This window comes from Aptenodytes forsteri, unplaced genomic scaffold (assembly GCF_000699145.1).
Source record: "Aptenodytes forsteri isolate BGI_AS27 unplaced genomic scaffold, ASM69914v1 Scaffold224, whole genome shotgun sequence".
NCBI classification, from domain to species: domain Eukaryota; kingdom Metazoa; phylum Chordata; class Aves; order Sphenisciformes; family Spheniscidae; genus Aptenodytes; species Aptenodytes forsteri.
This window is the reverse complement of record NW_008794879.1, coordinates 624,857-639,122: the sequence shown is the minus strand read 5'-3', so window position 1 is coordinate 639,122 and position 14,266 is coordinate 624,857. Positions and strand designations below refer to the sequence as shown.

The following is a 14,266-nucleotide window of genomic DNA, read 5'->3' as shown; positions in this document are numbered from 1 at the left end:
AAAGAAAAAAGAAAAAAGAAAAAAGAAAAAAGAAAAAAGAAAAAAGAAAAAAGAAAAAAGAAAAAAGAAAAAAAGAAAAAGAAAAAGAAAAAGAAAAAAAGAAAAATAAGAAAGAAAAGAAACCTGACTGAAACTAGCAAAGCCCTTCCTCATTCCTTGTGTGCTGCGTATGGTTTTACTGGTTACACTGGTTTGTTCCTTTACAATTTTGCTTGGCCTGTTGAGGAGACATAGGGCTCTCGGCATATGGCTGCAGGCTAACAACAAACCTCTTCCACCTTCTCTGTCCGGGTGGGATCCTCTGGGCATGGATTGCCACTTCCATGCTTAAGTGTCATCCTGTCCTGCCCACTGTGCCACCATAATACTCCTTGTTTCTTCTGTGGGTTTGGGTTCAGATCTGGGGAAGTGTTTGTTGGGGCTGGAGGCTGTTCAGTGCTGTCTGGTAAGAATGGCTATCAAAATTGCAGATAGCTCTGGCCAGACTATCCATATGCCATACCCAGGAAGGCAGATGCTCCCTCCTTTCCTACGAGCTGTGCTGTCACGTCTGGTCTTGGCTGGTCAATCCTTCTGCTCTGCTTTGCATGCAGAGCTCCCTGAGCTACAAGGCAAGAGTCCAGCCCTTGCCAGTTCCCCAGCTTTGCTCCAAAAGTGGTCAGCTCCTTGACTGAGCATCCCTGGTATGGGCCACATAATGGCTTGCTGTGCACAGTAAAGAATAAGTAATGAAATATTAACAAGAGGGTAGGTGGAAGGACATGGATTTCCAAGCGGTTTTCAGCCATGGTAACTGTATTTATTGACCATTCCACCTCTGGTTCATAGTGTTACCTGGTTTTATTTTCATAATCTTTGAACTTTTTGTTGGGCCAGCTGCTAGCTGAATGTTTTCTAGCTGTTACTCATTTGTTTTGGCAGAGGCCTGAGCCCTACACACAAGTTATTACTTTATTCATACAAGATTATGGGAGTTATTGATACCTAAAGAACAAATGGTTCAGACCATATATCATATTCTTCCCATATCACTTTATATTTACACATATGCATACTAACATGTCTCTGAATTACAATACATGCCTTTTTTTTCTTCCGTTCTCAAAACCAGTTCCTAGAATCATTTGCATATACAACCTCTTTGCAGAGCACACTAAGTTAAAATCAACAGCATATTCCTGGTCCATCACATTGTTGTTTTTAAATATTTTGTCCCCTACTACTTCATAAAAGGTCATAAACTGCAGTGATATTGTGGTTGTGGTATTTATTCACTCCCCTTGTACCTTGTGCAGGTATTTTACCACATCTATGTCATTTTTTTCTCTCTGTATTGTTACTTTGACACATTCCCTCTGTTTTGGTTTGTTTGTTTGTTTGTTTTACTGTTTTCTAAAAGAAATTCAGTGGAGTTCTGGCCTTTTTTGAAAAACAGTGTCATTATACTGAGAGGTATTGTTATATTTTGTTGTATAATGATTGTATACAATCTTGTTATAATTGGAACATTTACAGAGCAAAAAGCCATTAGGAAAAGCTATGGGTATCAGAGCTAAATCCTAGAACTTCCAAGTATTTTCCTAACAACCTGCAGACTCTTCTGCCATAGCTCCTCTTCTATTACTTATTTTCCTTTTAGTTTATCACTGTATTCTTACAGGGATTTTTAGCTATTTCTGTGGGAATGCAAATAGAATGATCACAGGAAGACACACACACACACACACACTATATGCAGTTATGAATTATGAGGGAAGTAACAGGAGTAGTATCAGAGAAAAAGCAGGTTGTTTCACAGGCAACTTCATCAGCATAAATTGGAATAGTAACAGCACTTACAAAAATGTGGCGTGTTCTAATGCTTTGGTAGCTATAAAAAACCACCCACCTTATTTTGTGTATTTTGCAGATTTCTGAGAATGTAAAGCTTGTCACTGCCACATGTCACTTAATCCCCAGAGACACAGATGTGTACCATCTGCTTTTGTTCTTATGTGCAGTGTTGTTGCTTTTATCTGTGGCTGCAAATGCATTATTTCTTTCAATGCCCTTTGATTTAAAATGCATGCCATCACACCTTCATGGAAGAGTACTCACATAAGTAACAATGGAATCACATCAGCTGCCTCAGCCCTGTGTGTGTCTGTGTCTGTGTCTCTGTGTGTTTGCATGTTGTGTATTTGAATTCCTCTCATTTAAAACCTCTTTTTAATCTACTTCCCTTCGGGGTAATCTTTGACACTAATCTTTGACTCTCACTATGCAAATTGTTTCTGCATCTTACACACAAAACACATTAGATACCCAGAGGAATGTGAGAAATGCCATGTTTTCCTAGGCAAAAGGACCTAATCTTCCTGATATTGGTCATTTCTGTTCTTTCATAGCAGATAAAGAGCTCCCAGCAGAGATGGGTATTAAAGGGTACGCTAGGAAAGGTTTCATCTTAAAGACTTTAGGCACATGACAACATGCTAAAAAGAGAATATAGGCCATTACATAATGAAAGGATGGGATAATACTTGTGGTCCTGCTGCCTTGGTGCAGATCTTTTAAAGGCTGAGATATGTGTGTAAGGTGAAGAGATGCACATTAAGATATTAACAGTGGGATACCTCTCAAATATATGATCGTTATGAAAACTGCCTCACTGCTCCAGGTCAGAAACATAACGGGCTACAGGCAGAAATGGAAAAAACTGTATTTTTAGTGTAATGCTAGTTTACATTAGCTCCATGCAATATAACTATAATTGCTACAATACTAGATGTGGAGGGAGCACAGGAGGAGGGAGTTGGAGCAATGGCAAAGAACTCCCCTTGCTAGACAAGTTACAGAGAGTTGTGGCTCTCTGAAGGTGACTCTTGCCAGCCATCCTGGGATTTGTGGGGAGGAGCAGTAATGGAAGCCAATGGAAAGAAACTAAATCATAGGACAAAAGTGAGATACCAGTGTTAAGATCATCAGTGTACTGGAATGGGCTTCTGGACTCCCTGCTCCCACTGCCTTGCAGAGCAGCTTGTCACATCCCTTCACCTCTACATGTTTCAGCACCCAAACCAGCAACCCAAGGGAAAGCACTATGAACTTCACTAACCAAGTGCTGTCAATGAGGTAGCCATGGCAATATGCACAGCATTCACAGACGGCTGTGAAAAGGGTCACAGGGAATCTGCACCTCCCCATCAAAAGCCCACTCAATGCTATGCCAGGCACATGTGGAGAGCTCAGATATGGGAAAGCCATATGTGAACAGACAGGTGTAATAATGTTTTCAGTGGAAACAGATAGGCAAGTCTGGTTAGGGCTGAGAAGACGATAGGTAGGAAGAGGGGGTTTTTTCCTAAACCCAGTGCAGATAATAACTGTGATAGAGGCTGCAATGAAATCTTCAGTTTACGATGCAACATAGTTCTTCAGGCTGCACTTCCCAACCTCAAAATGTCACAATATAATTAGAAAGAAGCCCACACCAGGGTCAGCAGGACCCTGGAAGAGGAGGAAGAAAAGTTAACCTCCCAGGAAGATAAAGATAAGCCATTGTGTCCCCAAGACATGAAGAGAGCAAAGCTAAAAAACCAAACTTAGTTCTCCCAAGTGCTATTCCTTAGTTACAGGCAGAGAAAGCTTGTTTCTTTTTTCATAGTTCAGAGGTGAGAGAGGGATCTTGCCTCAAAACCATTGCCTCAGTGTGTTGTTACCGAAGCAGCGGTGATATTGTTTAACTTCTCTGGGCAATGCAGAGGACAGGTTGGAGTGGAAATGTTACAGGCAGTAATATTGTGGAAATGAACCACCCAGTGTGCCCAAAGATGTTGCAGTGATTCTTTTCCCTTCTCCTTCTGCAATGCTGGTCAGAGGCAATGGTTATGATCCCAGAGACAGCTAGTTTCCTGAACAATGAACTTTTGCCTTGCCAGCCTGCCAGCTGTACTTGCATAGCAATGTTAAGCAGCAAAAGTACCGAGGATGGTGATGGTTCCTCCTGCCTTCTTCCCACATTGCTCAAGCCTCAGCTGTTGCCTGTGGGCAAAGTGAGAGCTGCATTGGCTGCAAGGCACAGGCAAGGCACAAATGTCCAAAGTGAACATGGATCTTGGAATGCAGAGAAAGTTGCAAGCTTGTCATTCCAGTATCAGAAACTCAAATGCTGGATGATATGATACATGGTGTTAAAGCGCTGTGAAAGGGATGTTGGCTACCCTGATGGAAATTTTGGCTGCATCTTGAATGGCTGCTTATTTTCCTCCCTTTCAGTGCTTAGTACCTGAACTTGGAAATATGAAGATACATTTTCCCAAATCTGAAATAGTTTCCCACTTGGAAAGCAAAACTTACATAAAACGTCTATAGATGAGACTCAGCCATTTTAAGCAGCACTGCTGAGCTTTCACTAGGCCAGGCTAAACTTGCTGCCTGTCTGTGTGAAAGATGCTGTGCTGCTAGCTGGCTGGTGATAGTTTGGAGGTTTTGGCAGCAGCAGTGGCTGCTATCAAATGATTTTTTGCAAGGGAAAGAAGTCTGAGGCTTTGGTGGTCCAGGTCTTCAAAGATAAAGGGAGCTGTAAATAGAGGTATGAAAATTCTCAGCAGGGAGTCTGAATTTATTTCACACTGAAGACAAAAGCTGCTTCTAAGACTGTCTTGATGAGGTAAATGACTAGCTATGAGCAAATTAGACGTGACCAATCAAACAAGGTCTGTGGAGATCTGACCTAGGACACTTGAAATTGTAAGAAGTGCTTTGTTTTGGCTGATTCAGCCCACATTTGCTTATGTGCATATAAAGTGGCTGAGCATGGTCTGGGTTTTTTTTTTTTTCCAGACTCTGAATGTCACAAGGTCTCAGTGACAGTTGAGCATTGGTTAGCCTTGATCTGTCTGTTTTCAGAATGCTAGATGCTATTGTCTTTTCCTCAGGTGCAGGCCTCAAGTCCTGCTTTTGTTGGGATCAGTGGGGATATGAAATATGTGGCTCTCCTTGCTGCACCCTGCCAGCCAAACCTGCATTGGCTGGGTCACTGATCCTGACTAAGTGCAGAAATGAACTACAGTGAAAATGAGGTACTTCCAGACAATGATGATCTGATTTTTTCTTAACTTTACTCTGTTGATTTAAAGCTTTGGTAGCTTCAACCCAATGCTCCTGAATTACGTCAGTGCAAACAAAACAAAATTAAAACAATATTGGTGCCCCACATGTCCAGGTGGAGTATGACTGCCATCTTGCGATACAGTAGCAATGCCTGCAGATGCAGGATGCTTTGTCTCCGAGAGAGACCAAAACTAGCCAGAAAAGCAGAAAGTGGCCCTGTGCTGTCTGGTCTGCCCTCTTGTATTCCCCAGCATACAGACTTCCTGAGTCTGCTAGAGCATTTTCACCAAAAGGGGAAATGATTTTGCCCACTTGAGAACAGGCTTCCTCTGGAGACAGATGTCTCCTCTCCTTACCCATAGACCTGTTCCCATTCAATCTATCCTTTCTCTATCAACCTGCCCTCTCGGTGTCATTGTCAGGCAACGCATAAGTATACCTGACGATGGCAGGAATGCTGAAGTGTTTGGGCTGAGATACTAATCCAACAAATTTGAATTATAAAGTAAATGGAAACTGAAGACCCTAATATCTTTGGAGACTACATTAGAAGGCTTAGACCTTGAATGAAACACTGGTGCAGAGAGTATGCTGCAGGATAGCTGTTTGGCTATATTAGAAAGACAAGTCTTTTGCTTAGAGCTCTTGAAGCTGTCCAGTTGCCTTTTATGAATTGTGTGTGAAGCCTGAACAAGAATGGGTCCAATTCAAAGTTGCTGCCTATTTGCCACTAGAAACACTGGCAACTGCAAACCATCTAACAACTATTAATTTCATTTTTTATCTCCTCTTCCTATTGTTACAGCTGCTCAAGCTAGATTTCAGTTTGCTGATGATTTTTCTAAGATGACACAATATTCAAGGGAATGTACTCCCATCATTTGTCATGACCTGCTCTGCCACTTTGCACAGTCAAGATGAGAAAGTTCTTCAAAAAGAGCACAGGATGGCTAAGAATGACGGAATGTATTTTCTGCATCATTATATGACCTCCTAGGTTTGGTTTTTTTTCCCAAACCTACTAACTCAGAGGTGATGAAAACACCTCTATATAGTGGTGCTGAGACAGGTAGGGCTAGCACTGGCAATCAGTAGTATCCATGGGAATGAAAAAGGTAGACAGGAGTTTATTGCTGTCTTGGGACACACTCCTGAGCAAATATGGCTTGAAGAAAGACTTTTGCTTGTCAAGTACTTTCTGCATTGAGCAAAGCAGCTGATAACAAGGCTGAGACCAGAACTAGATGATGTGTTTGGAAATAACAGTCTTCCCACCTGGGGCTTGCAATTAAGTCAGTAAATTCCAATGGAAAAAGAATTTGTAGTCAGCATGAGTACTTATGCTTGTCAACAGTGAGGTGCAGGTGACTCTGTCCTGCAGCATCCTCCTATATAGCCAGCCTATATTCAACATCAGTGAGACACACTGCATGACACAAAGTTAGCTCTGTGCCTAATAAGGCCTCCCCAGGGCAGCACAAGACACACACTGACCCTGTGGAGTGAGTCAAGTGGAGGCCATTGAGACAATGGGCTGCTGGAGCACAGCATGTCCGATGCCTTTGATCAGTTTGGGGATGAGAAAGCAAAGGAGAGCTCTTTTGGCTGCCTTCAGATGCCATGAGGAAGGGCTCTGTGATGAAGGAGCCAGACTCCTCTGGGATGTGCACAGGGACAGCACTAATCAGATACATGCATCATGGGGCATTGCCAGGATATCAGGGGAGACTTTTTTTCTCTGAAGGGTACTCACCATAGGGAATACCGCCATCCTTGGAGATCTTCCCAGCTTGACTGCCCAAGAAGCAACCTAATAGAGCTGTCCCTGCTCTGAGAAGAGGGGTTCGACTGGGCAACCTCTGGAGGTCCCTTCCAGCCAAATTATTCTACCAGTCTACGAATCTGCATAGTTCAGATCCTCTCTCACCTCAGCTGCCACAAACATATCTTTTCTAATATACAACTTAATTTTCTCTCTTGGCATGGTGGAGATCTAAGTGACATGGGATTCTTTTCCATGTAGCCACAGCTGAGCTTCAGGGAACACAGTGTACAGTCTTGTCAGCCCAATCTGCAAACTGGCTTTAGGCTGTTTGAGTCTTCAATGCAAAATGAGATCTCCTCAAGCCTGCCCCTTCCCTCTAAGTCCTTTTTCTCTCCAAATCTATGTTGCATTAAGGACAGAAATGAGGACTGTGGCTTTCCCTGTGACATTCTGGAATGTAATAAGTACTGAAGACATCCATTTCTGGAAGGTGATAAGGATTGCAGACATCCATTTCAGTGCTTTGGTAACCACAGCTTCTGAGCAAAGCCAATTGATAGCAAGGCAGGACAGAGTCACCTGCACCTCACTGTTGACAAGCATAAGTACTCATGCTGACTACAAATTCTTTTTCCATTGGAATTTACTGACTTAATTGCAAGCCCCAGGTGGGAAGACTGTTATTTCCAAACACATCATCTAGTTCTGGTCTCAGCCTTGTTATCAGCTGCTTTGCTCAATGCAGAAAGTACTTGACAAGCAAAAGTCTTTCTTCAAGCCATATTTGCTCAGGAGTGTGTCCCAAGACAGCAATAAACTCCTGTCTACCTTTTTCATTCCCATGGATACTACTGATTGCCAGTGCTAGCCCTACCTGTCTCAGGCAGATTTGCTCTCTTCTTTAATTAGATTATGCAGCATCTCTAGGCAGTAGGCATCCTTGAACAACCGTGTCAGGAGTGATGCAAAGGGTTTTGATCAACTTAATCACACCCTAGAGCTGGAAAGGCTTTATATCTCCCTCCTTGCTTGTAACATACAAGTGAAATTCTGCACTAACCCTTTGTTCAGGATGTACAGTGAAATCGAATGGCATTTGGGTACATGCATTCCCTTGAAAATCACAGGCATCATGTTCAGATGGAAATATTTCCTGTTTTGTGACTGATGTAACGCATTCTTAGACTCTGGAAAGTTACTTCATCATGTGGCTATGAGAAGGGATGCTGCTGTTCACTGTTCTCACTGCACCACAGAGACATAAAATACCTCTTTCACTGCTTGGAAAAGTTTACAGCTGCTGACAAAATCATCCAATATGTTACCACCATCACTAACTCATGTTCTCCTCCACATGTCTTAAGAGAAAAAAACAGAGGGAGAAAAAAGGTCTGGAGCTGTCTTTAGGACATGAATCCTGTGCCTGGAACAGGAACTTCTGCTCTGAGACCATCATAAGCCCCCCTGCACTGGAGCAAGGCTGAAGACTCCCAAGACACCATCTGGCATCATCCCAAAGACAAGATGGATGCTACTTTCTCGTGCACTGTATCTGCTTCTGGACCCCTCCCTACGTACAGAGTGCTATACCAATAGGTGCATATAACAATACGTGCTGGTGATGTCAGGGCCCAGGTGCTTTTTCTGGACCTTCCCACTTTTTCTAGTGAGATCTGAGGAGAGTTAACACAAAAAGATTTAGCCCAGATCACTATCAGCAAATGTGCATTTCCAAATACCCCCAACTTCCCTGGAGCATGGTGACTTCTCACAAGCTTGGGCCAGCTCCACAGTTGCAGCTGTGCCTACAATAATACAGAACAGACTTAGAGCTGTGCCAGTGAACACACATAGAAGATTAGTGACTGAACATGAAGTCTGGTTCATTGAACTGAAAAGTCAATCTCAAGAGGCAAGCATGTACAGCAAGTTACTGCAGCAGACAGTAACTCACAGGAAATCATCTCAGAGATTTGCCTAGGACTCTGCCTGCCTGTCTTAAATGTGTTGACACCTTTCTGCACTAGTGTTCTTGATCACAGAGCAGAGTTACACCTATAAACAGACATGTGCTGTGAAAAGTGCATTCAATCCTGACTCCATGCATATGTGATGCCTTAGCATGCTCTCAGAATCCAGAGTGACCAGACTCTGGTGTCTGTGCTCCCAGATGTTATAGTAATAGCAGGGATCTGGCAGTAATTTCCCATTTCTGCAAGATGCATGTGTGGCATCTTTTTAGCCAATATGGAAGAAAAGACCTACTTGGACAAGCAAAGGTCTTCCTCATATCTTTTCTATTTTAAATTTGCATCAGCTGCACTGTTATCTTTGAAAGTGTGTATCACTCAGTGGGGTGATACAACTCAGAACGTCAACATAGAGGATGTGGGGAACTAAGGTGAATGTGACCTTCAGACCTCAAATTAAAAGCATGAAAAATTCTAAATTATCTGACTTGAACACCTGGTTCTAGTCTGGTAACATTTATGAGATCTAACATTTATGAGATCTAAAGGTGGAGCTCCTTCACCAACGACCTAAATTACCAATGACATTGTACTCTATTAAGGCACAGGACTTCTCACATCTATTCAACAGTATCTCTTTGGAGTAAACCAGTTCGATTAACACAGCTCACTGCAGTTCCATCAGTCCTACCCAGCTGAGACCCAAAGTTTAGACTCCATATATAGGTATTTAAGTACCAGCCTTGGTTCTTCCTGCTGCACAGATCTCTAAACTTGTGTCACCTCAGTCTAACTAGCTCACATTAGAGCAATTGTAGTTTGGTAGAATCTGGCCTTTTGAGACTGTCTTGTCAATGTTACTGCTGCTGCAGATATAGCACCTGCCTGCATGGAATTGAACCAAGAACAGTATCCTTGTGAGGATTTGCTCCTAGAGATTATCATCAGCTGTGTTCTGATGTGATCACTAGAGCTCATCTAAATCGGCAAAGCTGTAAGAAAGCATGAAATAAGTGCAGCACAGGAATTCAATTCTGTATTGTGAGTGAGCCAAAGAAAAGCTGTTTTGCACTGGCAGGGTACACCAAGTCAGGCTGAGTTACTTCATAATTTACATCTTTTAGCTGGTTAGCTCACTTGCAGCATCCCCTGCCATAGGATTTGTCCCATACTGCTGAGCACTTACATTCCTACCAGATTGCAGAGGAGGGGCTCTGTCCTCAGCTTGTCTTTGCCTTTTTTGGGCTTTTCAAAGCCATGTGGCCAGAGTATGACCCTGATGTCAAGCTGCACAGAGCAAAGAAACTAAGAGGTCTGACTCTGCTCTGTGTAGCGTGTGTGGCACCTTAGTGGCCTCACTTAAAAAAAAAGGGCATAAAAGCACACTAATTAGAATGCATGGGTTGGCTGGAGACTAGCAAAGTGCATGCTTAATTTCCCCGGATGTTCAAACCCAGCAGGTGCCTGTGCACTGAGCTGAAGGTAATGCTCCTCAGAGACGCTAGATGCCCATGTGGTCACTGGGACATATTTCTCAGGAGAAGGACTTCCTTGCAAGGTCGTCTGCACCCTGGCTCCCAGACTGCACCATGCTTAGAGAAAGGAGCAGAAGTGGGTCTGATCCTTCTCTTCCAATCTCTCCCTGGAGCAGGGTTTTCAAGTCCCTCCACTTGAGGTTATCATGTAGCTGCTGGGACTCACAGGGTCTTTCAATCCTTTGGGTGCTCCTTCAAGGATTGCACCTGGCCTGGAAGGGACGTCTGGCTCTGAGAGATGTCATCTAGGATCCAGGGAGGCTGAGGACCAGTTTTCTGATTTTCCCTAGGGCCCATGTCCCAAGAAAGCATCACTAGCTCCAGGCTCTTCAGGAAGGAGGGCTGCAATGACCTAACATGAATGACATGTCTATCAGGGCTCCTAGCAGTAGTGCAAGCGGAATCAAGTTGAAGCAAAAAGTTGTGGAAAGGAGTGGGAAAAATGACCGAGTTGTTCATGTTTTGTTTTGTTTTGTTTTTTACCTAGCCCTTTTCACAACTTTCCTGTAAAACAGCCCTGCAGGAGCTTTCAGTAGTTGAGAAATTGTTGTAATTGTTGACTACAATTGAGCAGTTGAGTAGTTTGTTGACTACAATTGAGTAGTTGAGAAATTGTTGAAACAACTCAGGACTATGTGAGAGTGATATCAGTTATGATGGACTTGCTGTGACTTCCATGTGGGTGCACTGAGGAATCCTGGGGGAGTTTATCTGGAGCTTACTGTTAAAAGACTCTGCTACTGATAACATGCTAAGATCATCTTGACTTTTTTCTCTTCTGACCCAACTGCACAATTCCTGTGGCTTTTCTTTTTTTTCTTTTCTTTAAAAAGAAAAAAAACTATCCACAAAGCAGAGGTCAAATACAGACCACCTTAATCAGAGGTTCATTTCATTCTGCTTTAGCAGTTGTCTGTAAAAGTGCATACTTGTAAACTGCTGGTAAAAGCACCTAACACAAAATCCTCTGAATTATTCATAAAAGCAGTTTGTGTCTTCATGTGCTGCTCAGAGAAACTAAGCATCCCCCCTGTTGAATTAGTGATTAGTCAGTATTTAAAAGGCAGTATTTACATGATACACAACTGCTCAAAATGGGACTGCACACAAAGTGAGTCATATCACAACTAGCTGCCATCACCTGCCTGTTAGTTCAGCTCCTGAAGTAGCACAGAAATATCTTACAAAGACAGCAAGGTTCTTAATTTAGCAAGGTGGGGAAACATTCTTTTGTACTATCATTGCTGCATTAGGCAGCTGAAATGTGGAGCTGTAATAATGAAATGCATAGATGTTTTGCAGATTCAGATAAACTAACAAGGAATTATCTGTGTGGCATGAATAGTCCAGTGCAACATCACATATACCTAAGTTTCCCATGCCCCTGTGCTTCTGAAATATGCGGATCACTTTCTGTGCTTTAAAAAGACAATCCTTTCTCTGTGCAGAAATCGTGGGTAATATGACATGGTCTGTCACACCTGGAATACTCAGTTTTAGAATTTATAGTTGCTGCAGGCACGGATGTTTCATATAACAAGCTGTTAGGGAGGAAAAAAAGCACATTTTGTGTAGAATCCTGAACATCTTTCAGGACTGCGGCTATTTCAACCTCCCTTCTCATTTAAAAATTTAGCTTTTTAGCTAAATTAATTAATTAGCTTTGCAATCCTCCATGTTTTGGAAGAATCACACAGTTCCTACTTTTGTTTGTAACATGCTGAAACTTCAGAAGATGGCTTGGTCACAGGTGACGCCTTAGACTACAGAAGCCCATTATTATTTTTATTAGATGTTTCCAACTTATACCCATCACTGCCTGGAAGGACTCTTATTAAACATACTAAATGTTAGAAGAGAAAAACAAACCAGAAATTGTAAATTTATATATTTATGCAGCTATAAATCTTCCCAAATGATGTACAGAAAGTAAACACTTAAGAATTTTCTTCTGGTCATCTTTCTTTGTAGAACACCACCATTTCACTCTCACACCTACAGGGTTCTCACAGCCATGCTGTCCAGCCTGGAGTTGTAATTTCTCATCCCCAAAAAACCACAGATATGTTAAATTTTTAAAGGAGAGCAAGAACATATTCCTTTTGAAACACAATCATTTAAATTCATTTCTGAAAGTGAAAATGACTCACTTTTCATTAAAAAGCCCCACACCTTTTCCTTTCTTAAAAGAAGGTGGCCAGCACTGTAAGATCCACAAACTTAATCAAACTGATTACAAAACTCATTGGGACCAGCACTGGATTCTAACAAAGTTTAAACTATAAGCATATACCAGTCCTTCTGAAAATAGAGTTGGGGTAGGATGTGACTAGTGTTTAGAAAAAATAAAAGGAAAAAAAAAAAAACCAAAACCTGGACAACCACAGATAAGCTTACCTTTAAAGAAAGACAGGAACAAGGATGCCCAGAGACATAGTCCAGAATAAACAAATCCCAAGCACTTTTCTGTGAGCATTGTCAAAATAGGCTGGCTATCCTTCCTGAGCAGAGGGTGAAAGAGGATGAAGTCTTGGAGACAGCCTGCAATGACTGATGGATTTGGCAATTACAGTAATAAGGCATCAAAACAGCTTCCCACCAGAAGAGAGAAATGCGTTTGCTCATGTGCTTCTCCAGTCCCCAGAAGCCAAATCAGCTCAGTGCTGGGTCAGTAAATCCAAACACAAAGGGGCTGGTTACTTTGCTTAGGACTCACATTCCCAGGCACTCTGAGCCTTTTCTTGGTCAGAAGCAAATGCTAGCGATCCCCTCACACAGCTGTGTGTGTATGGCAAGGAGGGGGAGCGTGCTGCCTGGGAGATGCTTTCCACATCCCCACAGATTGTACCTAACTCGAGACAGCACGTCTACAGCACTTCCAGTGCTTGCACTCGAGTGCCTCTAGAGCTGTTTCCCAGCAAAATGAGTTTGTGTCCCTCTCTACTCTCTCTCAGCTGCCAGTGCAACTTGCAGCGAGCACTTGTAGCATGGTCCCTCTGCCATGCACCTGCCCTTTCTTCCAGCAGAGGTGGCTGGGGAGATTCAATAGTGCAGAAGCTGGGGAAGGTGAAACTAGCCAGTCTCCTGCCCTTTTTGATGCACCCCTTCCTGCGATCACATCCACCAGAGGCAGGGAACTGCAGGGAGTGCCCTCTTCCCCAGCTGCCCACTGCTGCTGGCTCCCCACTGTGGAATTTTGCACACACCCTGCCCCCTCTAAGACAGCTCTTCTACCTCTCCACTCCATTTTATTCACCAGCCAGGCAAAGGCAAGGCAAGGCAAAGGCTTGAATACATTTCATGACATTCATCATTTGGGCCTTTTTTTTATTCTTTTGCCTGTTCTGCACACTCACCCACTTCTCTTTCACTGAAAACAGGTGCAGGACTTTGCAATTCCCCTTGTTGAACTTCTTGGGGCTCCTGCCCTGGCAGGGTACAACCCTAGGTTGACACAGACAGCAGCACCAAGTTGTGACTCTGCGCAGGAAGGATTTGGGTGCTGCCGTAGCAAGGCTGCGCCGGGCAGTGCAAGCTGGTAGGAGAGCAGAGCCCCAGGACATGGGGCCAGAGGGTGCGGTGGAGGAGGCTAGGCCTGATGTGATGAGCGATGGGGCATAGGCTGGCCCTGGAGACCCGCAGGCTATAAACATCTGCCCTGGGACCAGGTGCAGAGATGCAGACCTGGGGCTGGGCAGCACTTGCTTTTGGGGGGAACAATAAAATAGTACATGGCATATGTAGAAGGACCCATCAGCATCAACATCTCACCCCTCCTGGCCCGAGGCTGCATTGATGCACCCTCTCTCCCACCAGGCTAACCCTAGTGGCCATAGGGCCCAGCAGACATGTGAGGAAATGGTGGTCATAGCACCAGGAGAAGGGGGAGAAAGCAGCACAGG

General features: G+C 43.4%; 1 protein-coding gene across 1 annotated transcript in view; it reads right to left on the bottom strand.

Moving 5' to 3' along the window:
- The window catches only part of LOC103895121 (neuronal acetylcholine receptor subunit alpha-7), a 66,406-nt gene extending 53,518 nt beyond the window's left edge, over window positions 1-12,888 (bottom strand). The window contains exon 1 of the mRNA XM_009274637.1: window positions 12,762-12,888. Coding sequence (XP_009272912.1) covers window positions 12,762-12,840 — 79 coding nt within the window. The 5' untranslated portion in view covers window positions 12,841-12,888. The remainder of the gene's footprint in view (window positions 1-12,761) is intronic.
- Between the last annotated feature and the right edge of the window lie 1,378 nt (window positions 12,889-14,266).